Here is a 20,697-nt window from a genome sequence, read left to right as displayed (position 1 = left end):
GCGCGCCCCGCTCCCGCCGCCCCGGTTGCCATGGAGGCCCCGGCGGCAGCGGCGGCCCTGAGCGGCGCCGACAAGGAGAAGGTGCGGGGCCGGGGAGGCCGGGCAGGGCAGCGAGGCCGGGGCCGGTCCCATCCCGGTCCCGTCCCGACGGGTGTCTCTTGCAGCTGCGGGAGAAGTTGGCGCTGCTGAGGCGGGAGTACAGCGAGACCGTCATCCGGCTGCGGGTGAGCGGGCCGGGCCGAGCCGGCTCGGGCCGGGCCGAGGGGGCACCGGGGCACCGCGGGCCGGTCCCAGCCCCGCCGGGGTCTTGTGTGTCCGCAGCGGGCGCGGCGAGCCGAGCGAGCCAGGAGCCACGGCCGGCGGGAGCGGAGCCCCCCAGGTGGGAGACGGGGAGAACGGGATGCCCCAGGTGGGAGATGGTGGGAACGGGATGCCCCAGGTAGGAGCCGGCAGGCAGCCCCGCCAGGACAGGGCGGTGGGAGCACCCAGGGACCCGGCGGCCGCTGTTGCCCCTTAGTGCCCCTGTGGACTGTCCTGCCGAGGATGGACCCGGCCCTGCTGACCCTCACTCCGGGCCCCGCTGTACCCTCGGCCACTGCGGCCACATCCGCTGCCCCCGTACCCCCACACGGCCCTTGCCCTGGGCTGAGCCGTGGTCTGCAGTAACATCTGTTCTGCTTCTCTCCTCACCAGGCCTGCAGTGCTCTGATCCTGACTGTAAGATCCCCATCCTTCCCTGCAAAGAAAGCCTAATTTTACCATATGATGTTTTTCTTGGACAGGACTTTAGGAGTACTTTACACGTGTGACATTTGTTCCCCCAGGTTCTAGAGATAACACATCTCCTAGTGCTGGTGGGCCCTCTCAGTTACAGACTAAAACCTGCTCTGATGCTGATACAGAGAAGACAACATCTGTCACAGTTAAGCATGTTCCAGAATTCTCCAGTGATGAGGTTAGCCTGCAGGACAGCTCCCGGGCAGAAAGCTTTCAGGCCAGCCAGGAAAACCTGTACTGTGGGATCACCAGGCCTGTCCCTGAGGAGAAAACGCCCCAAACCTCCCAAGGCATGATGAAGCTGCGGAGACGGACGAAGGCTCTGGAATCAAAGGAAAGGGAATCAGTGCATGATGTGCATCGAGTCAGTGCTGGTGCAATGATGAAAAATCAAATTGCCAGTGCAGAGGAGCTTCAGTCACCAGTGTTCAGGCGCAGCAGCCTCTCGCACACTGAGGAACCCACCCAAAGGGCATCTGGGGCAGTGCTTGTGCAGGGAAAAAGAAATAGTTTTACTTCTGATGCAGCATCAGGGGTTGTACAGGATGTGTTTGAGGGCAGTGTCACTGCAGGAGAGCCTGAGCTCTCCCCACATGCGCTGAGGGACAGCAAGGACATCTGGCAGCCCGAGTCCTCAAGGACTGTGGCCACACTTGGTAAACGTGAGCCATGTTCACAGCATGAAGATGCTGTTTTACTGGACCCCAGAGGTGATGGAGAAGAAGAATCCCCCAGTATAATAAAACAGCCGGAGGGTGAGAGTCTGTGTGAAGATCAGGAGGAATTATGTGGGCTCCTGGATTTAATGTCAGAAAATGAAATATTGCCTGACAGCAGAAATAACACCATAACCAAGGAGAGCAAAAACCTTGAAGGACATCAGAGTGACACTAATACCCTACGTCCCTGTCCTGCAGATCATGCTCTGGACAATGCTGAAGAACTGTTGGAGAATCAACAGCTTGAAATTCAGTCAAGACTTTCTCCTGCTGACAAGGTGACGGCTCCCGAGGGCACACTGAGCTCTTGCACAGTGGTTGAAGGGCTGCTCTTTCCCGTCGAGTACTACGTCCGGACAACTCGCCGCATGTCAAATTGCCAGAGGAAGGTGGACCTGGATGCTGTAATCCTCAGCCAGCTGGGCAGGAGAAAGAAAGGTCAGCGGAGTAAATGCAAGCAGAAAGATGCAAACCCCAGTCAGCCCTCCCAAGAGAGAGCCGAGAGTGATTCGGAACCAGGGGTCATGCCCTCCCCTTTTTTTGGGGCAGAAAATGATCCAGCAAACTCAAGTAGTTCTCAGAAATCTCTTCCTGCATCCAGCAGCAGCAGCAGCAGCAGTACTTCACTTGGATCCATTTCTCAGAAAAGCATCACTAGCACAAGGCAAGAGCAGAGACAATCCCAGAGGAAACAGAAGGGAAGAAGAAAGTCTGCCTGCAAAGTCCCCATGCATCCAGTGTCACAAGAGCTTGTAGAGAGTCAGGATCCCATAATGGCCAATGAAAGCTGTGCCCTGCTGTCAAATGAGAACCAGAGTGAAAAGGAGAACTGCGATGCTAACCTTGAAAGGTCATCCTCCGATGAAAGGAGATTGTCTGGTGCTGCAGCACTGGGGTCTGTAGGGACAGGAGTGACTGGAGCTACACAGCCAGCGGGTCCTGATCCTCCTCTGGGCGGGAGCCAAGTGCCAGGGAAATGCCGTAAGACTCTGTTAGAACAGGTTCAAAATCCACTCCACAGCAGTGATTCTCTGAGCCCAGGGAGTGAACCTTTTGCCAGCCATGTGGGAGATGTGGAAGCCAACTCTTCTGTGTGTCAGGGCGATAAACATCCAGCGGAGCGTGTGAAGAAGCAGCGAAGAGCCTGTGGGGTTGAGCAGCTCCCCGGGGTCAGTGTCCCTGTGCGCCGCTCCCTGCGCTGCTCTGTGAGACACAGGGCACAGACAGACTCAACAGGTACTTCCTCACATATAAACCCCAAAATGCCCCATTCCCCAAGGCAGGGGAACGTCCCTGTGATTGCAGGCCCTGCTGTTCGCCCCCTGCTGTGTTTATGCAAGAAAATACGATAGGGGTTAACTATTTTTTTTTTTTTAATGAGATTTATTTTTTTTTAAATAGATCATTGTGGTGCCTATGTTCTTTGAACAATTCCAGAAATTTCTGCAGGGAATGAACAGAGTAGGAGCAGGGCTAAGAACTTAATGTTGAGCTGCCCTTGCTATTGGAGTGAAGGTTGTGAACACTAGGGCAGCTTTGACAGCAAATGGATGTCTGTGTGTTCCTCCAACTGAGACGACATGCTAATGATTATTTTCTCCTCTCTGAGGTTCTGTGAATATTGTGAAAAGAGAAAGTGTTGGGAGAAAACCAATAAACCAAACTGACCAACCACTCAGGCGTATCTGTCAGGCTTTGGTGGTGATCTTTGAGCTGAAGGCTTGATACAGAGATACAGAGTAACTGCAGAATGTAGTGTCTTTCCAGAAAAGTGCCACTTTCATGTGTTAAGATGAACATGGCTTTTTGATTTTTTAAAAAAATTATGACACCCTTCATGAGAGATTCTGAAAAGGCAATTTAATGTTTATTTTATGATGTGATGTTCTGTCTTGTATTCTTGTGTTTAGATGACAGCAGCAGAGGACGCAACTGTCCCATGGGTTCACAGGGTCCTGCTACCCTTGGGCTCACTGCTGTGGATCCTGACACTCGTGGCTCCCTCTTCTCCTTCCGCAGCCTCCAGTGGCTGGTCCCTAAGCTGGGCATCAGGGACTTCCACTTACCGAATGAGGAATTCGGAGTACTGAAACTGGAGAAATTGAAATCTTCCCCCGTGAACGACTTGGAGGATTTTGTTCTGTGTGTGTCTGAGGATGGTGTGGCTCCAGAAGATACACAAGATGCACAAATTAATCCAAAAGAAAAAAGTCTCAGAAGTAATTTGATTTCGCCTTCCAAAAATGGATTGCCTGAACTCCCTTGCGTGAACCCGACTTTAAAGAAGGAGCTTTCCACCCATGAATTGCTATTTACTCCCATGGGGACTGTCTTAGCTGAGGCTCCCACCCACACTGAGTCTCAGATTTCCTCGTCTGTTTTCCCTGCTGTGGGTGCAACCCCAGGTGTTTTACCTTCAGTGCACAGTGAGGTCTTCCCTGTTACACCTTTCGTACCTGCCTTGCCAGCGACTTCACCTTCCCCCAGAGGAGCAGCTGCCTTGGTCCTGGGGGATGTGACACACAGAGACCCGGCTGTGCCACTGTGCCCTGACAGCTGTGCTGCAGGGGCTGCCACAAGCCAGGAAGAGCAACGTACAACGTTTCCTTTAGCAGCTGAAAGAGGTCCTGAGAATAAATCTGATGAGACTGTGTCCTTGGAGAAGCATGAGCAGTCAGAGAACAAAGAGCAGGAATCCTGCAGAGCTTCCTCTGAACAGGTAACAAGCTGGGCTCTTTGCGAGGGGTAGTAAGCCAGTGGTTTTGTGGGCAAATCCCCTCTTCCAGAGTCCCATCTGATTTAAGGGAAATTCTCTTTGCATGCTAGTCCTGCATCGATCATAGGTCTCCAGCAGTGGCATGCAGTATCTGCATGAGAGCAACAGAGAGCATGCAGCACTTCTGCCTCATTCTTGTAGGTGCTGAATATAATTTCAAAGTTGAATTATCCTCATTCTGTACTTTGTTCATGCAGAAAAAAGATGTAGCAGAACAGTTGACTCCAGTGCTGCTGGATGGTCCCAGAGAAGAGAGCTTGCAGCTTGTGTCAGAGCTAAAGGTGGGAGAACAGGGAATTGTTACTGTGTCAGCAGCAGCTCTGCATGACCACGTTTAATAAAAATACAACAGGTAATCTTGTCTATCAGAGGAAAACCAGCACTGGTTTGTTTTGGGCAGGATTCCTCGTGTTCGTGCGCTGTGGATGTGAGCACGGTGTGGTGGGAGGCAGCTGGCTGCAGGGAGCTGCGTGTGGTCACTGCCTCCGAGAGCGCTGTGTCCCTCTGGGAACCCCTGGCACCCGACTGCTGGGGAAAGGTCTACACCTGGCACCTGAGAGAGGTATGAACACAGTCCTTCTTTCTAGAATTAAGGGCAATTTTCCTGCCCCATGTGTTAGTTCCCAAGATACAAGGAGCTTGTAGCTGGTATAGTTGCATGTTATCTCCTGGAATTTAATTCCATGCACAGAATGGTGGCTGCACTTCACTTGTGCTTTTTCCCCTTACAGTCCCCAGAGACACATTTTATCTCTTGCATCAACAGGGATTGTGTAATTAGGCAGCCCGTCAGCAGAGAGTTCAGCTGTTCATTTAAGCGTGCTTCTTGAGAGGGGTCTGAAAATCACTTCTGCTCCACATAATTTTACTTGAAACACTCTAGAAAATAAGAATAAAGTCAAAGGGACACTGTGGGTGACACTGAATTCTTGTTTTGTTGTCCCAGATTCCTGTAATCCAGATTATTCCTCTGCCAGACACCTGTAACCTCGTGTGTGTAGCACTGGGAGAGCTGGAGATTGGAGAAATAAGGTTTTGTATTTATTTCTTACTCGTGCTTTGCACCCTGAGTAGTTGCAGCTCAACTCCTTGTGAGTAGTGGTTGAAATTATCTTTTTACTAATGTGGCACTTTCTCAGTTGCTTTAACAGTTTGAAAATACGGAAGGGTTTTCTAAAAGTCGCCTATAAAGACCTGTTTATTCACCTCAGAGCTGGCAGACTGATTGAACATAGGCTGATCTGTATATGCTGCTGCATATTTGAGTGGAGCTTCCTCTTGTCATGGTGTGTGCTTGTCTCGGTTTAGGCTCTTGCTGTATTCTGAGACTGACTCATTCAAGCACTCCCTAGTGAAAACTGGGAATATAAAAGCAGTTGTTGGGCTAAAGGACCAGAGGCTGGTGAGCAGCAGCAGGACCATTCAGGAGCAGCAAGTAGAGATGGTGTCGCTCTCAGAGACAGGGGGGTGAGTTTGGGAGTGCTGTTTTGGGGTGGTCTCCGTGTGGTGGGTGGGATAAAAGTGAGGAAACAGCTCGGATGTAGGGCGTTGTCATGTTCCTCTCCCAGAACACACACTTGTTGTTTTACCTGCTTTTCTATGTGCTGGTCTCCCTCCAGGAGCAAGGACAGGCAGACTCTGATGCCTCCTGAAGAAACTGTTACAGCCTTTGCTGAAGTAGAAGGGATGAGAGAGGCCTTGGTGGGCACCACTGCAGGGAACAGTGTTGTGGTTTGGTGAGTGTTTCCTCTGCCATACACAATTTGGGGGTTGGGGGACAGTAGCAGCAGCTGCAGGGTTGTACAGGGGTGCTGCCTGGCTGTACAGCTGACCTGCTGTAAAATGGTGATTGTCAGAGGGCCTGCAGTGTGGCACCACAGTCGATAGAGAGGGAATGAACTGTGCAGCTGTAATTCCATTGCTTTTGTATCATACTCATTACACCCTTCCTGTCTATTGGCATAGTTTGCTTAATGTGGAACCAAACCCATGTCCGTCCTGCGTAGTGGTGTAACTGTGATTAGAGGGTGGAAATGTGTCAGAATTTGTGTTTTCATCAACTGCAGGAATCTGAAAACAGGTCAGCTCCTGAGGAAGATGCATGTTGGTTATTCCTACCCAGCTTCCATCTGCCATCGAGCATATTCTGACTCTGTATGTACACAAAATTCACAGTTCATGCTTGGGCTGCACTGACTGGGCTGGGGATATAACAGATTGAAGTTGCTAGAGAGGGTTGAACTATCAGCTCTGTTTCAATACACTGCAAATAATTAAAGGGTAAATAGGTTACCAGGAGGAATAAAAAACCCATGCTGGCTGCCTCAACTCCTGGCTTGCTGCATGGTGCTAATAAAGTGAGAGTGATGCATCCTGGTGCATTCCAAAGCTGCAACATCCCATGTGTGGGAAGCATAAGTGCTGTTGCCCAGGCCTAGTGCTTGGCAAGTCTCTTCCATGTCACACGTAGTGCTGCCAGCATTAGAAACCCACTGTGAAGTGTTCCTCTGGACATACATGCCCAAGGGAATGAACTGTGTAAAACCAACATTCATACCAATAATTTTTTCCCGCTTGCTTCTACCTGTGCTGTGATTCTCAATGGGTTTTTGTGGTTTATCAAGGATTTGATTGTTTTCAGTGAGCATGTAACCTTTTGGGACAAGAATATCTTGTCCAATAATGGTGCCTTGAGTCAGACTCCTTGGAGTCTTCCTCAGATTATCCATCCCAGGACATTTTATGCTGGTTTGTGGCTGTTCTGGGAGCTACTGTTTTCAGCTGTGCTGCTTTCCATGGAATTCTTGTTCCATTTTAAGCTTGTAGGGATTAAAATGTGGCCCAGAAATTTTACTTCTTTTGTTTTTTGAAGTGTCACCTCATCCTGTGGCAGGTTTAGCTTTTTAAAACAGGAAGATAAATTCGTAAATCCCTTGGGTCACTGAGCTGTCACTCTGCTGTGTTGCATCAGCCCTTATCAGACAGCAGCTGCTCTGGGTTTTATCTAATTTGATAAGGAAAGTAAACCATTTCTGTTTTCTTCAGTAAAAATAATGCATCACTGTTCATGGGGCTGTGATTAGAGAGAGTGTAGCAGTTAATTTTTGGAAAATTATTTAGTGATGTATTTTCCCTCTCTGTATCCAGGGCCTTTTGTTTGTTGTTTTAAGTTATCCTCTTGCCAAAGAGAGCGAGTCCTGTGGAAGCCCAGCGTTCCATGTGGTGGCCTTCAACCCCCGCACGGGCCGGAGCATGGGGGTGATGTTCTCCTGCCTCCCCCCCGGCCATGCAGGCAGGCAAGTCGCTGGGACTGGGGCTGGGCTGGCTCCTGTGGGGGCTTTTAGGAGAACCCCTGAGGAACAGAGTAGCTCTGGCAGGGATCCAGTCACCATCTCCCCGGTGATAAGGGGCTGCATCCGGCCCTGCTGTGTGTCCGGTGATGGGCTGTGGGGGCTGGGGGCATGGGCTGCTTCCTGCCCACTTCCCACACCAGGCTGTGCGCTGACCCCTCGCCCCATCACCGCGGGGACAGGGGGCTGGGCTTGAGTCTCTGGCTTTGTCCCCCCAGGGACTGTGGGGTGTGTCCCTGGGTTCCTCGGCTGAACCCCTGGCGCTGCCTGCGGCTGTGGTGCTCTGTGCTGCCAGGTTTGTTTGTGTGGAGCAGCTAGCTGCAGGCACGTGGCCTTTTCCTTCCTGTGTCCTGTGTTTTGAGGCATCAGCAGGGTCAGCCTTGGGTTTAAGGCTCAGCCTTGCAGCGTCCTTACACAGGAAATGTGATGGATGTGTGGGAATAGCAGTGGACCAAGTTCTTGGTTACTGAACAGTCACGGAATCACAGAATGGTTTGGGTTGGAAGGGACCTAAATACCATCCAGTCCCACCCCCTGCCCTGGGCAGGGACATCTTCTACTAGACCAGGTTGTTCCAAGCCCTCTCCAGGCTGGTCTTGAACACTTCCAGGTGGTTTTTTTTTTAAGAGTACCATTTTTTTAAGAGTACACCTTTTTCAAGTATGTTCTGAGTCTCCAGGAGGATTTTCTCAGCCTCCTCCCTTCCCAGCTGCACTGGAGGCACAGTCTGGACTGTAGCCTGCCTGTAGTTGCTATTAATCTTTAACTAAACCCTGAACTAAATGAACAAATGCTGCCATGATGTTGTTCTTGCACATCCCCTGCCGTCTGCTGACCCCCGTGTCCCCACAGGTACCTGGAGGGTGATGTGTGGGACACCACGGGAGCCGCCGTGCTGACATCGGGTGCCGTGGCCGTGTGGGACCTGCTGCGGGGGCTGGTGCATGGCCGTGCTGCCCCCGGACCCTGCGGGGCACTGGGCACTGGCCCGCTGGGCCGCCGGTAGGGCCGGGCTACTGGCTGGGCGCCGTGATGGACCGTCCACCTGTACCGGTACCAGCCAGCCCAGCTGGGAGCCACCTGACAGAGGGGGGGGTGAGGACCCCCGTCGCCAGCGGGGCCGTGTGTGCCATGTGTGTGCAGTGCCATTAAATGTGTTGCCTTTGGAATGAGTCCGTGTCTGTTGCCTCTGCCGTACAGGGGGGCTGCCGGGGGGCCTGCAGAGAAGGACCTGGGGGTCCTCATGGACACCAAGCTGTCCCTGACCAGCAGCGTGTCCTGGGAACCAAGGAGAACAGTGGTGTCCCAGGGTGCACCAAGAAGAGCATTTCCAGCAGGTCAGGTTCCCTCTGCTCAGCCCTGTGAAGCATCTGGAGTGCTGTATCCAGCTCTGGGCTCCTCAGGACAGGAGGGACACAAAGCTCCTGCAGGGAGTCCAGCAGAGGCTGTGGAAATGAAGGGACTTCATTATCTCCCTGACAAGGAAAAGCTGAGGGAGTTGGGGCTGTTCAGCCTCAAGAGGAGACACAGCTGAGAGGGGCCTTATCAATGTGTATAAATATTTAAAGGGGCTGCCAAGAAGATGGATCAGGCTCTTCTCGGTGGTGGTGAACAATGGGGCAAGAAGCTACGGGCAGAAAGTGTTGCATGGGAAGTTCCACCTGGACAGGAGGCAGAACTTCTTTCCTGTGCAGTGACCGAGCCCTGGAGCAGAGACCAGAGAGAGTGCGGAGTCTCCCGCAGTGGAGCCGTTCCCGCCCCGTCTGGCTGCACCGCTGTGCCGTGTGCTGATCCCGCGGAGCAGCGGGGCGGGAGCCGCCGGACCCTGCAGCGCTCATCCCGGCCCGGGGGCGCCGCTGCCAGCCCGGTGCAGCCGGGATCGCGGGATCCCGGCCCGGGGGGCGCCGCTGCCAGCCCGGTGCAGCCGGGATCGCGGGATCCCGGCCCGGGGGGCGCCGCTGCCAGCCCGGTGCAGCCGGGATCGCGGGATCCCGGCCCGGGGGGCGCCGCTGCCAGCCCGGTGCAGCCGGGATCGCGGGATCCCGGCCCCGGGGGGCGCCGCTGCCAGCCCGGTGCAGCCGGGATCGCGGGATCCCGGCCCGGGGCGGCCGCGCGGGCCGCCGCCCGGCAGGGGGCGGCTGCACCCGCCGCTCCCGCCGCGCGGCGCCCGCCGGGACAGCGACGATGGCGGCCCGTGTCCTCTCGTCCTGCGCCCGCCGCCTGCTGCCGCTGCCCGCCCGCCCCGCCGCGCTCCGCTCCCTCCGCCGCCTGCCGCCCGCCGCGCCCGCCCCGCCGGGCCGCTCCGCGCTCCTCCGGCTGCCGAGCGTGGCCGCGCCGCCCTGCCGCGGCTTCTCCGAGCTGCCGCCACTGACCTTGGCCGACATCAAGGACCGGGTGCTCTACGTGCTCAAGCTCTACGACAAGATCGACCCCGAGAAGGTGGGCTGGACGGGGGGGAGGCGGGAGGGCCGAGGGCCACGGGCTCCGGTGTAACGGGAGCTGCCGCCCCGGGCACGGCCGTGCCGGCTGCCCGTGTCTCGCTGACCGCCGTGTCCTCCCCCAGCTCACAGCCGAGTCCCACTTCATGAAGGACCTGGGCCTGGACAGTCTGGACCAAGTGGAGATCATCATGGCCATGGAGGACGAGTTCGGTAACGGCGCCCGGGGCTGCCGGGGGCGGCCGGGCCGCGGGAGCAGTGGCACCGCTGGCCTGTGCCATGTGGGGCAGGGAAAAACGCAGAGAGCCAGCACTGAGAGCAGAGCAAACCACACAGAGCCGTCAGTGAGCTGGGCTGCGGCACCCGCGGGAGTCGGGAACGCGCCCCATCCCTTTGCTCCGGAGCTCGGGCCCTTTGGAAGCAGGAATTCTCTCCCACCCGCGATGAGCACCACCCGGGGAAGGGGAGAGGGGAGCAGTGGGTGCTGAGCTTGGTTTCACAGATCAAAAATCCCAGGCAGTGCAGGCTGCTTTTCTCACCAGAATTTTTTCCATTCTCAATCCTTAATCCTACTAGAGCAAAAAAAAGGTGTTTTCTCCTTATCAGTTTATATTCAAAATTTCTTTTTACTTTCTTTTGGACTTCTTCATGCTTCTCTCTAAAGCTCATGAATTCTGGAGTGGGTGCCTAAATGTCATCTTGGGTCATAGATCTCACTGGGGCTTGGTCACTCTCTAAGCCCAGGGTGGATGTTTCACTCCCAGGGCCTTTGCTGGCAGTGTGTCTGTAATCCCCAAGTGAACTGCAAGTGTGGCCAGGAGCACTAAAACAGACATTTCTGGGGTGTTCCTGACCAGTTCCACCACCAAGAGCCCTTGTGCCCTGCCGTGGTGTTTTTATTCCATGCAGGCCCATGACAGCACACTCAGCCTGAGGGGCTTCAGGCACTGCCTGGAGATCCAAGAATGTCTTCCAGCCACACACCGGGGGCTCTGGGAAGGCATGGTGGCTTTAACAAGGCACAGGGGGCACTGGCTCCTGCTGTGCCTACCATGTCCCATGTCCAGAAGAGGTGTCACTTTGGGCAGTGCAGTGATGGCAGCATCAGCTCCGGCTGACACAGCAACCCCTGCCTGTGTGTCCCCTGCCTGCTTGTCCCCTGAGCCAGCAGCCATCTCTTCCTTGCCCTTGCTCCCATTTCCATTGGTTTTGGGTTAAGTGTGTGCCCTTTCTTGCAGGATTTGAAATTCCTGACGGAGATGCAGAGAAGCTGATGTGCCCACAGGAGATTGTAGATTACATTGCAGATAAGAAGGATATTTATGAGTGAAGCAGTTCCTCAGAGGTGAGTTCAGAGGTATTCTGAGGGTGCCTGGGCACATACTGGGGTAGGGGCAGGGCAGGGTGATGTGTGACATGTGTGGCCCAGGTGGGAGCCTGGCAGCTCGGGAGGGAGCTGGCAGCAGCTGGGGATGCCAGTGGGGAGGGTGAGTGGGATGTGTTTTCCTGAGGGTGGGGGTGTTTTCCTGAGGCACCTGCCTGAAGAGCCTGAGAAGATGTGGGGCTCAGCCTCTCCTCTCGTCCTGCCTGGCACGTCCAGCGCTTGGCTCATCCCCGGGGCAGTAGTGGGTGGCAGATTGGTCTGGGCCATGGTCGCCCATTTCCCCGTGCCCCTCGGCCCTGTGCAGGGTGTGGGAGGGCACCTCAGTCCCCACTGCTGCTGCTGTTTCCTCTGCTGCAGCCGGGAAGGAAATGGGCAGGAAAGGGTTATAGGAGCGACGGCAGAGGGCTGCAGGGGAAATGAGGTGGCCTCAGGCCAGCCTGCAGCACTGATCCACATTCTTGCCTGTTCCTGTGTGGCTCCAGGCCTCCCCCCCAACTCCCTGGGGCAGGGGGGCTGCGCCTCTTCTCTGTCCAGGACTGGGGTAGGAGCCGTGGCCTTTGGAGAGAACTGGGGGCTCCTTCTGTGCCTGTGTTCAGCGCTCAGCATGTCCTGACCCACTTCTGTGCCTTTGAATGCTTGATGAAGTGTTAAACACGTGGATTTTGTTTTCCCAGGAGCTGTCCCACACCAGGACTGGGCTGGTGCCGGCAGGGATGGATGGGAGTGCACATGCTGTCCCACTGCGACTTTCATGGGGAAGCTGCACGTGGATGTTGTATTTAAAGCTGTCTGAATGTGTTGTCCTTTAAAAACAAGAAAAAAACAGGAATAAAGAGTTAAGACCATTCTGTTGGTGGCTGTTCTGTTTCACACAGTGGGTGGATCCTGGTGGTGGTGTTGGGGTGTGAAGGACACTCTGGGGACCCTGCCCCAAGATTTGGCTCTGTCCTGCATGCTTGTAACTGTTTATTTCATCAGTGCTGGTCAAAACAAGCTCTGTGTGAAAGGCGTCTGCTTTCCTGATGGAAAATAAGGGGGGGGAATGACTCTCCTGCTGCTGAACAGCAAATTCACATCTCTCTTCCTGTACACCCAGTTCATCTGGGCATGGGAGCCTCGCTTTAACCCTCACGAGGCAGGAATGGGTTATTTCTGAACACTGCACAGTTTTTCATCAGAGCCAAGAAACACTGACATGTCACAGCAGCACTGCCAGGCCGGGAGCCAAGGAAGTGTCACTGGATAACAGATCCTCTGGCAATGGGGGAGGTAAGGATAGAAAATGGAGCAGAGGCTGCGGTGCTGCACATGGTGCCTGTGTGCGGTGGGTTGTTCCCAGGGTGTTTTCAGGAGCTGCACTTCACTGTGAGATCCCTGGCAGACCGGTGACCCTCTGCCTCCAGGGCCCAGGTGTTGCTCTCACTGTGCCCTTGGAAACTTCTCCATGGCTCCATAGCTCGGCTGAGCTCTGAGACGTTTTCTGAGCAGCTGCACAGCAGAACTGGGGGCACACAGTGGGTTTGGCTGCTGTGTCCGTGGTGGCTTCCCCATGGCATGGACACAAGAAGTCTGAGGGTGAGGAGTGGTCACTGAGTTCTCTTGGTGTGGTGAACCCTGAGGGATGTGGTGAGGGACCTGCAGCCAGAGCTGACAGTGATGCCCTGAGGGAGCCTTTACCCTGGCACGACTCGGGTGGATGGGGACAGAATGGGGATAGCCAGGGGCAGAGCACATGTCCCGGGGATGAACGGGTGGGAGGGGGACAGGCAGGAGCTGTGAGTCTCCCGAGTCCCGCAGGCACCGGCCCCGTGCCGAGCACCCCGGGGTGGGTCCCGCTGCCGAGCCCCGGCCCGCCCGTCCCGGAGGGAGGGTGCTCCGGGGCCGGTGCCGGTGCCGTGGGGCGGGTCCGGGCCGGGGGCTGCGGTTCCCGGCGCCTCCGCCCCGCCGCAGCGGGGGCGGGCGGGGGCTTCCTGCCGCCGCCTGGCAGAGCCGCCCGCGCCGCGCCATGGAGCGGCCCCGGCCGCCGCTGCCCCGGCTCCTGGCCGCCGCAGGTGAGCGAGCGCGGGCGGTGGGCACAGCCGGGAAGGGTTCCCGGCCCCGCTGGTCCCTGGGCGGGGGATGCTGCGCTCGGGGGGCGGTGGCGGCAGGGCCGGTGCATGCCGGCGGCCCGGGGATCTGCGGCGGCGGTAGGGCCGGTACCAGCACCGGGTCCGCGTCCCCGGTGGCGCTGGGGTTGGGGGTGGCGGCTGCTGCTCGGTGTCACCGGGACCTGCCCGGGTGGGCCCGGCCGCGGGGTCCCGGGGCGAGCGGACAGCGGGGCGGGCACGCCGGCGGCGGCCGCGTGCCGTGCTGTGGCCATTCCGTGCCGTGCTGTGGCCATTCCGTGCCCTGCTGTGCCTCCAGCGCGGGCGACTCCGTGGCCTCGAAGGTGGCGGGTGCTGCGCCTGCCGGAGCCCCGGTGAGCCGCTGGTGGAGAGGGGGGCCCGCAGGGCTCGTGGTGACCCCGTTCGACTCCTGGCCCCACCCGGGCAGTGACCACCCGCCGTGGCGCCTGCTGAACCACCCATTCTCCCCGGAAAGGAGCCGCCACGGGCCCCGCAGCCGTGCCCGGAGCACTGTTCGGGCGCTGGCGTCGTGCCCTGCCCGCGGACCTGCTGGTGCCGGTTTTGGCACGTGGCGGCGGTGCCGGAGGATGGTCGGGTTCGGCGAGAACCGGGGGCCCCCAGCACAGGCAGAGGGAGGTGGTGGGGCAGGATTCGGCGCCGCTCGTTGGGACCAGGGCAGGTGGTTCCCAGCTGGGTTTGGGTTGTTCTGGAGCATCTCCTTCAGCAGAGCCACCCACGGTTAACAGAAGGGACAAAGAGACCCCCACCTTCAGCGGTAGCTCCGGCGCTCGGTGCCTGGTGCTGGTGCGGGATGCTCGATGCCCAGCACCGGTGCATGCTGCTCCCTTCCCTCTCTCCTAGTGCTCGTGGAATGCTGTGTGCGGCTTTGCCCCGCTCTGGGCAGCAGGACGGGCTCCACTCTGAGCGCTGCCGACCCCTGCGCCCACCTGGGCACCGCAGCAGGGGAGCGCTGCCAGACAGGTACTGCCGTGGCTGAGACCGTCCCTCTTGCAGCCCTTTGTGGCACCGTGTGCCAGCCACGTGTGTTGTGGCACGCTGGGGCCCAGGGTCCCGCGGTGGCTGCTGTGGGTGCTGGCCGTGGGTAGGACCTGCTCAGTTTCCACCCACTCCGCCTCTGCCTGCAGGTCACCTGGAGCGAGGAGCTGGCACAGGGCAGGCACCGACACCAGAGGCCATGGGGCAGCTGTGGACAGAGGCTGAACTGCTGTCCTTGCCTGGGACCCCTGCCGGGACAGTCGAGCTCTCCAGCCCCCAGGAGAGCCCCAGAGGCCCTGGGCTGGGCAGGGAGGGGACAGGGCCCACGGTGCAGGGTGCTACAACCACCGAGCCCCTGGGGCCCCTGGTCTCTGCAGGCACTCCTGAACAGGCAGCTGCAGGCAGGGAGCAGCCATCCCCTGCCAGTCTAGGGGTGACCAGTGCAGGGGCCCCAGCTGCTGTGCAGGCAGGCACAGATCCTGCAACCATGCACCCCCTGGGCACTGACGCTGTAGGACATGTCGCAGTAGAAGGTGCCACAACTGCACAGGGGGCACTTTCGCATTCACCACCCTCCGCAACAGTGCCAGACTCTGCCAGGGGTCAGTGGAGGTCCACCAGCACCCTGCTGGGATGGAGGGCCACTGGGACAGCCCTCGTGCAGAGCCAGAGAGCCACTCTCCAGCTGGGTGACAGCAGCCCAGGGACCCACCCGAGCACCGTGCTGGCTACTGACAGCTCGGCGCCAGGGACAACAGGGACATCACCCTTTGCTGGGGGGCTACGGAGGCTGCTGACCCCCACAGGGACACTGCAGGGGACACACTGGGGGCTGCCAGGGCTGTCAGGAGGTCAGGGCTTTGCCTCCCACCCATGGGAGGGTTCCCCCTCTGCCCCTCGCCCCTCTGCACTGTCCCTGGGGCCTGGTGGGGACCCTTTGGCCAGCACAGCCTGGCCAGCCGTGGGGACAGGCCCAGCCTTGCTGCCTGCCACACACAGGCACTCAGGTCTGCCTCTCCCCACCACCATGGCCAGCACCCCGGGGGTGACATCTCCCGGCCAGGGAGGAGCCCTGGACCTGACCACAGGGGTCTTGAGCCCCCCCGACCGGGGAGGTCCCCCTGAGCACAGTCACATCCCCCTGAGCCCATCAGCCATCCCAGGACAGCCCCCCGTCCCTGTGACCCCTGGGCACGCTATGGCACAGGGTGCGGTGACACACGCCAATCTTGGGTCCCCCACATCCCCCGTCCCCACAGTCTACCCCAGCCAGTGTCTCTGCAGTGACCCTGCTGTCGACCCCACTGCCTTCCCCAGGGACTGGCTGGGGGGTCCTGAGATTCAGCCCCACTGTGGACACCCCCCTGGGAGCCCCCTCCCCAGGGATGCCCCATTCCAGCTCAGGGGTGGGTCCTGCTGAGAGCCTGGGGGGACCCAGGTGGGGGTGGGCAGCCTGGTTCCCCCCTCAGCACCTGGGCCTCCCCAGCAGCCAGCTTTGTCCCAGCCTGCGTCTTCCCAGCCTGCGTCTTCTCCGGGACTGACCACTGCTATTGGCGTCACCGCCACTGGTGTCACTGTCACCCTCACAACTGCCGCCAGCCCAGAATGGCTCGGGGACATGGGGACGGTCACACCAGAGCCGGCTGCTGCTGTACCTCAGAGGGATGTGGTGGGACTGACATGGGGATCCCCAACTCATGTGCCCACTGTGATGCCCGGGCCCCCTCAGCAGCCCACAGATTCCCATGGGACCCTGGGCCATGGTGGAGGCCCTGGGTCCCCCCCAGCTGCTGTGGACACAGACCTGGCCCAGCCATCGAGCAGCCCCGGAGGGAGGGCGGACACTGACACTCCCCAAGTGACACCGGCCGGGGTGGGCAGAGCCCCCCAGGTGTTCATCGTGGAAGATCAGCCCCCACTCCTGAGAGGTAGGTCTGAGGTTTTGGGATTCTCTGCTGGGGCACGGCAGGAGGGGGAGAGGCCCTGGGAGCCACCAGCATGGGGGGATTGTGGTGGTGGCCCCTGGGGTGGGGTCATGACATGTTGGTCCCCATCTCCTCCTGCAGCATCCCTCCTGCGCATCCCCTGCGAGCTGGTGCTGGACATGGCCTTCGTCCCAGCCCTGCAGGATCCCGGGTCCCACGAGTGCCAGGAGCTGCTGCACAGCTTCAACGAGACGGTGAGTGCAGAATGGGGCCAAGGGGGGCGGGCTGGGGGCCATTGTGCTCAGCTCCCGCTACCCTGCGCAGGTCACTCCCCTCTTCGCGTCGGTGCCTGGGTTCCTGCGGCTGGAGGTGACAGGGATCAGGTGGGTGGTGGCACAGCCCCGCAGTGTGTGTGACTCTCCCCGGCACGGGGGTACAGGGACCGTCCCACGCTGCGGGGCCCCAGCAGTGCCGGGTGCAGTGCTGGGCCGGGGGTCCGGCATCCCCAGACTCGCGGGGGGTGTCCCCGCAGGGAGGGCACTGTGGTGCTGCGCTACGACGCGCTGTTCGCGGCGGAGCAGCTGCCGGTGCCGGGCCTGGACGAGCTCCTCGAGGCCGCGCTGGGCTCTGCCGGTGCCCAGCCGGGCTGGCGGTGGGCACGGCTCCCGTCCTGCGCCACGCGGCTCTGGGTGAGTGCGGAGCTGCGCCATCGCTGGCCCTCCCGCGGGGCTGGTGGCAGGGTGGGCACACGCTCGGCAGGGCGGAGTGGCACAGCTGGACCCTGCCCCTGCAGCGCGGCCGCTGGACCCCTGTGCTGTGCTCTTCGCCTGCCCGTCCGGCTTCGCCTGCGTGTCCAGGGCGGACGGGAACGTGACCTGCACCTCCCTCTGCCACCGTGACTACTGCAAGAACCACGGCATCTGCACCCACGCCCGGGACCAGCAGCCCCGCTGCCAGTGAGTGCCCTGGGGACAGCCCGGGGTGGCAGGTGCCATCCCCCTGGCGCTGATGGACCCCCTCGGTGCAGGTGCCCCGTGGGCAGCGATTTCTGGTTCATGGGGCTGCGCTGTGACTACCGGGTGACACAGCAGAGCCTGCTGGGCATGGCGGCCGGGGTCCTGCTCAGCATCGTCCTCCTGGGCGCCGTCCTCGCCGCCATCGCCGCCGCCGTTCAAGGCGCTGCTGCTGGAGGCCAGGGCCGACCAGACCCGCAGCAGGTGGGAGCATGGGGCCGTGGGGGCCTGGACTGGGGTCTGTGGGCTCCTGGAGGGTGGGGACTCCTGCCCCTCCTGGCGTGCCGGGGCGAGGGGCAGCAGGGAAAGCCATGGTGGAGTCGCTGGGCTGGGGCTGACCTCTGCCAAGGAAAACACTGTTGGGTGGCTGATAGCGGCGGTGGGAGGTGCTGGGGTGGGGCAGCTTGTGTGGGGCCCAGGAGCGGCCGGGTGGGGCTCTGGGTGTGTGCGCGGTGCCACGGAATGCTCGCAGCCACGGGAAGCGGGGTGCATGCCAGAAAGGGGGCTGTGGGGCTGTATGGGGCCGCGGCAGCACTGAAGGGCCATGGGCTGTGCTGCTGTGGACAGACGCGTGAGATGAGTGATGAGCTCCAACTGCGTGGTCCCTGGGACCCCCAGTGCTGCCCATGGCACAGGGTCCGCCTGCCGCAGCGTGTGCTCGGCCCGTGCTGCGGTGGGGCAGCGAGGCTCCGGCACAGCCCTGACAGAGCAGCTCATCAGGGAACGGGGCTCTGCTGTCCTGGCCCCACTGCCCGTTTCGTAATGTGCCGTGGGGATTGTTCCCGAGGAAACCACGGGAACAGCTGCAGCCGCTGCGGGGCTGTGGCCAGAGGTTGATCAGTGTCACGGGCTCTGTCCCCACCCTCGAAGGCTGGGCCCTTCCCTGGACCCAGGAAATTTGGGCAGAATTCTGCAATCTGTCTTGTCAAGCAGTCACTGGGGTTGTGTGCTCATGTGCCTGTGTGTGTGTACATGTGTGTACACACATGTTGTATGCTCATGTGCCTGCCCTGTGTGCACGCGTGTGTGTGTACGTGTGTGTGTGTACATGTGTGTACGTATGTATGTGTGTGTACACAGATGTGTTCGTGCCTGCCCTGTATGTGCACACCTGTGTGTGTGGGCATGTGTGTACACATATGTGCATGTGCCTGCCCTGTGTGTACCTGTGTCTGTGTGTACCTGTGTGTGTGTACCTGTGTGTACCTGTGTGTGTGTGTACCTGTGTCTGTGTGCACACACGTGCCTGTCCTGCCCCACAGCTACCGGCGTTTCTGCCGCCTGGACGACGTCTCAGCCCAGTACTGGTCGCACTCAGGGCTGCCCTCCGCCAGCTCACTGGACAACCCGGCCTTCAGCAACTCGGAGGAGCTGCTGCACCTCCAGATCCTGGACAACGGGTGCTGCGGCTGCCAGGAGGACTTGGCTGTCACTGACAGTGCCAAGCGGGGCCTGGTGCCCTGTGCCCACCCCAGTGCCGGTCCAGGTAGGGACTCTTTCCCCAGCCCATGGAGCAGGGCCTGGCCTGGGGTTTACTCGTGGGGCCGTGGTGACGCTGGGCAGGGCGGGCTTTGGGGCACACGGAGCCCTGGAACCGTGTTTGCAGCCCCTGCCCAGCCACTGGCTGCTCCACCACTGACAGCGGCGGGAGCTCAGACAACCCCCAGCCCTTGGAGTCCACGGAGCAGTACCTGGTTTCTTTCATTTTCTGCCACGGGAGGAGCTGTGTGTGCTGGGACTGCTGTAAGAGAGGAGAGAGTTCACATCTGCAGGAAAGTGGCTCTGTGTGCTCATGGGAAAGTCAAATCAGCTTCCAGGGGTGTCCATGGAAAAAGAGCCCTGGAAGTTTCCAGCTTCACTGGCAAAGGGCAGGATGGGCAGGAACACCCCCACCCATGGGCCTGTGGGGGATCAGGAGCACAGCCACAGCTCCGAGTGCTCCCTCAGCTCCGGGGCCTGAACTTGGCACTGCCCAAACAGCAACTTCATCATTCCTGGAGCACAGCACAGGGTCCCGCTCCTGCAGCCCCCCAGTGGCATTCCCAGCACCAGCCTGACTCTTACCCTTTCTCCTCATTCTCTTAATTACCCATGGATTCTTTTCCCAGCTTCCATTACGACTGGGACACCAGTTCCAGCAGCATGAATGACCCCATGGTAGACTCGGGGAAAGCCAGTGACATCTCTGTGTCGAGTTGGCCCATGGAGCCCCTCCAGTGGGCTCCCTTCCCTCTCCTCCACCAGCTTTCCAGGCAGCGACCGGTGAGCCAGGGGCCCGGGGAAGGGCTGCAGGGGCCAGGGCGGGTGTGCAGGGGTGTGCAGGTGCCCCAGGCTGCACCCTGCCCACCCCATCCTGGGAGGGTGACTCTAGGGAAGCGCTGGAAGCCATCCCTGGCTGGGGGCAGCAGCCCCCCAAGGGGCACAAACCAAATTCACCCTCTGCAGCACAAGGCTCGTCGGCCACAGTCGTTCTGCGAGGGGCTGGAGCTGGGCACCCTGGAGCGGAGCTGGACGGCCTGAGGCCACGGACAACAGATGGCAACGAGGTTCAGCTTTAAAACCAACCACATTTTATTTCCACGTAACGAGCTTAGTGAAGGAATTCCACACACTTGGACGATACAATCAACGCGGGTGTGATGTCAGTGATGTCAGTCCCAGTGGGGCAGAGGCCTGGCGAGCCACTGCCCACGGGTTCCTGTCCGGGCCTCGCAAGCTCTGGCTGGGACTGTGGACTCCAGAGCAGGCAGAGACAGAGAGGTGTCAGGACACACAGTGCTGGCATCCACCAGGTCATGACTTACAGGGGCAGTCTGGGCACAAGGCTGGTGGCTTCTGGAGGGCACATCACGCTATGGACACACAGGCTCTGCCCTACGGCCGCTGCAGGACGAGCTCAGCCACGCTGAAGGGAGATACACGAAAGCGCTGCTGCGTCGTTCATCATGATTCATGTCAATGAGGTATAAACACCAGGATGTTGTAAGCATTAAAGTTTATTTTCCAAAATGCTCTCCTTATTCGCACGTGTCCTCTGGAGCATCGAGCTGGGCACAAATGGTGGGGGCTGGAAATGGGGTGTTGTACGGAGGGCGAGGGCAACAGGGTCCCAAAGGTGCTCGGATAGAAAAGGAAAAGCAAGCTGCAGTTCTACACTTAGACTCTCATAGTCTCAGAGGGGGCACATTGAGGGAGATTTTTGCTAGAATAAAAT

General features: G+C 59.2%; 5 protein-coding genes across 13 annotated transcripts in view; 4 read left to right on the top strand and 1 right to left on the bottom strand.

The window, feature by feature from the left end:
- The first annotated feature begins 2 nt into the window (after positions 1 to 2).
- Positions 3 to 8,795, top strand: PALB2 (partner and localizer of BRCA2). Its single transcript, XM_039560337.1, is given in 16 exon segments — positions 3 to 81; positions 165 to 224; positions 322 to 379; positions 694 to 717; positions 825 to 2,732; positions 3,407 to 4,215; positions 4,470 to 4,553; positions 4,673 to 4,834; positions 5,219 to 5,304; positions 5,581 to 5,739; positions 5,892 to 6,008; positions 6,339 to 6,426; positions 7,420 to 7,568; positions 8,475 to 8,562; positions 8,564 to 8,657; positions 8,660 to 8,795. Coding segments are annotated over 16 exon segments (3,984 nt in total). The 5' UTR covers positions 3 to 30; the 3' UTR covers positions 8,707 to 8,795.
- Positions 8,796 to 9,783: 988 nt separating this feature from the next.
- NDUFAB1 (NADH:ubiquinone oxidoreductase subunit AB1) lies at positions 9,784 to 12,289 on the top strand. The gene is made up of 4 exons (XM_039560691.1): positions 9,784 to 10,061; positions 10,186 to 10,273; positions 11,299 to 11,405; positions 12,119 to 12,289. The coding sequence occupies exons 1-3, from the start codon at positions 9,807 to 9,809 to the stop codon at positions 11,388 to 11,390; spliced, it is 435 nt and encodes a 144-aa protein (XP_039416625.1). The 5' UTR covers positions 9,784 to 9,806; the 3' UTR covers positions 11,391 to 11,405; positions 12,119 to 12,289.
- Positions 12,290 to 13,443: 1,154 nt separating this feature from the next.
- Positions 13,444 to 15,988, top strand: LOC120410816 (nascent polypeptide-associated complex subunit alpha, muscle-specific form-like). The gene is made up of 3 exons (XM_039560711.1): positions 13,444 to 13,495; positions 14,411 to 14,530; positions 14,695 to 15,988. The coding sequence occupies exons 1-3, from the start codon at positions 13,450 to 13,452 to the stop codon at positions 15,963 to 15,965; spliced, it is 1,437 nt and encodes a 478-aa protein (XP_039416645.1). The 5' UTR covers positions 13,444 to 13,449; the 3' UTR covers positions 15,966 to 15,988.
- Positions 15,989 to 16,141: 153 nt separating this feature from the next.
- On the top strand, positions 16,142 to 17,424 carry LOC120410817. The gene is made up of 5 exons (XM_039560712.1): positions 16,142 to 16,473; positions 16,612 to 16,724; positions 16,795 to 16,853; positions 17,003 to 17,159; positions 17,264 to 17,424. Exons 1-5 carry the CDS (start codon positions 16,164 to 16,166, stop codon positions 17,342 to 17,344), a joined length of 720 nt encoding a protein of 239 aa, XP_039416646.1. The 5' UTR covers positions 16,142 to 16,163; the 3' UTR covers positions 17,345 to 17,424.
- Positions 17,425 to 20,030: 2,606 nt separating this feature from the next.
- The window catches only part of TNRC6A (trinucleotide repeat containing adaptor 6A), a 58,999-nt gene continuing 58,332 nt past the window's right edge, over positions 20,031 to 20,697 (bottom strand). For all 9 annotated transcript variants that reach the window (XM_019281622.3, XM_039560704.1, XM_039560709.1 and 6 more), the window contains one exon: positions 20,031 to 20,697. This exon is cut by the window's right edge and continues 2,076 nt beyond it. The gene's annotated coding sequence lies outside the window, so the exon portion shown is untranslated.

This window comes from Corvus cornix, chromosome 14 (genome assembly GCF_000738735.6).
Source record: "Corvus cornix cornix isolate S_Up_H32 chromosome 14, ASM73873v5, whole genome shotgun sequence".
NCBI lineage: Eukaryota > Metazoa > Chordata > Aves > Passeriformes > Corvidae > Corvus > Corvus cornix.
Note: the sequence above shows the minus strand (reverse complement) of the source record. Positions and strands in the feature narration are given on the sequence as shown.

Bases quoted from the DNA above. Each gene is read 5' to 3' on its own strand.
- NDUFAB1 (XM_039560691.1), top strand. From the start codon at position 9,807: ATGGCGGCCCGTGTCCTCTCGTCCTGCGCCCGCCGCCTGCTGCCGCTG. The intron at 10,062-10,185 runs GTGGGCTGGACG...GTCCTCCCCCAG, and splicing joins ACAAGATCGACCCCGAGAAG to CTCACAGCCGAGTCCCACTT. The intron at 10,274-11,298 runs GTAACGGCGCCC...CCTTTCTTGCAG, and splicing joins GGCCATGGAGGACGAGTTCG to GATTTGAAATTCCTGACGGA.
- LOC120410816 (XM_039560711.1), top strand. From the start codon at position 13,450: ATGGAGCGGCCCCGGCCGCCGCTGCCCCGGCTCCTGGCCGCCGCAG. The intron at 13,496-14,410 runs GTGAGCGAGCGC...CCTCTCTCCTAG, and splicing joins CCGGCTCCTGGCCGCCGCAG to TGCTCGTGGAATGCTGTGTG. The intron at 14,531-14,694 runs GTACTGCCGTGG...CTCTGCCTGCAG, and splicing joins AGGGGAGCGCTGCCAGACAG to GTCACCTGGAGCGAGGAGCT.
- LOC120410817 (XM_039560712.1), top strand. From the start codon at position 16,164: ATGGGGACGGTCACACCAGAGCCGGCTGCTGCTGTACCTCAGAGGGAT. The intron at 16,725-16,794 runs GTGAGTGCAGAA...TACCCTGCGCAG, and splicing joins TGCACAGCTTCAACGAGACG to GTCACTCCCCTCTTCGCGTC. The intron at 17,160-17,263 runs GTGAGTGCGGAG...CTGCCCCTGCAG, and splicing joins CCTGCGCCACGCGGCTCTGG to CGCGGCCGCTGGACCCCTGT.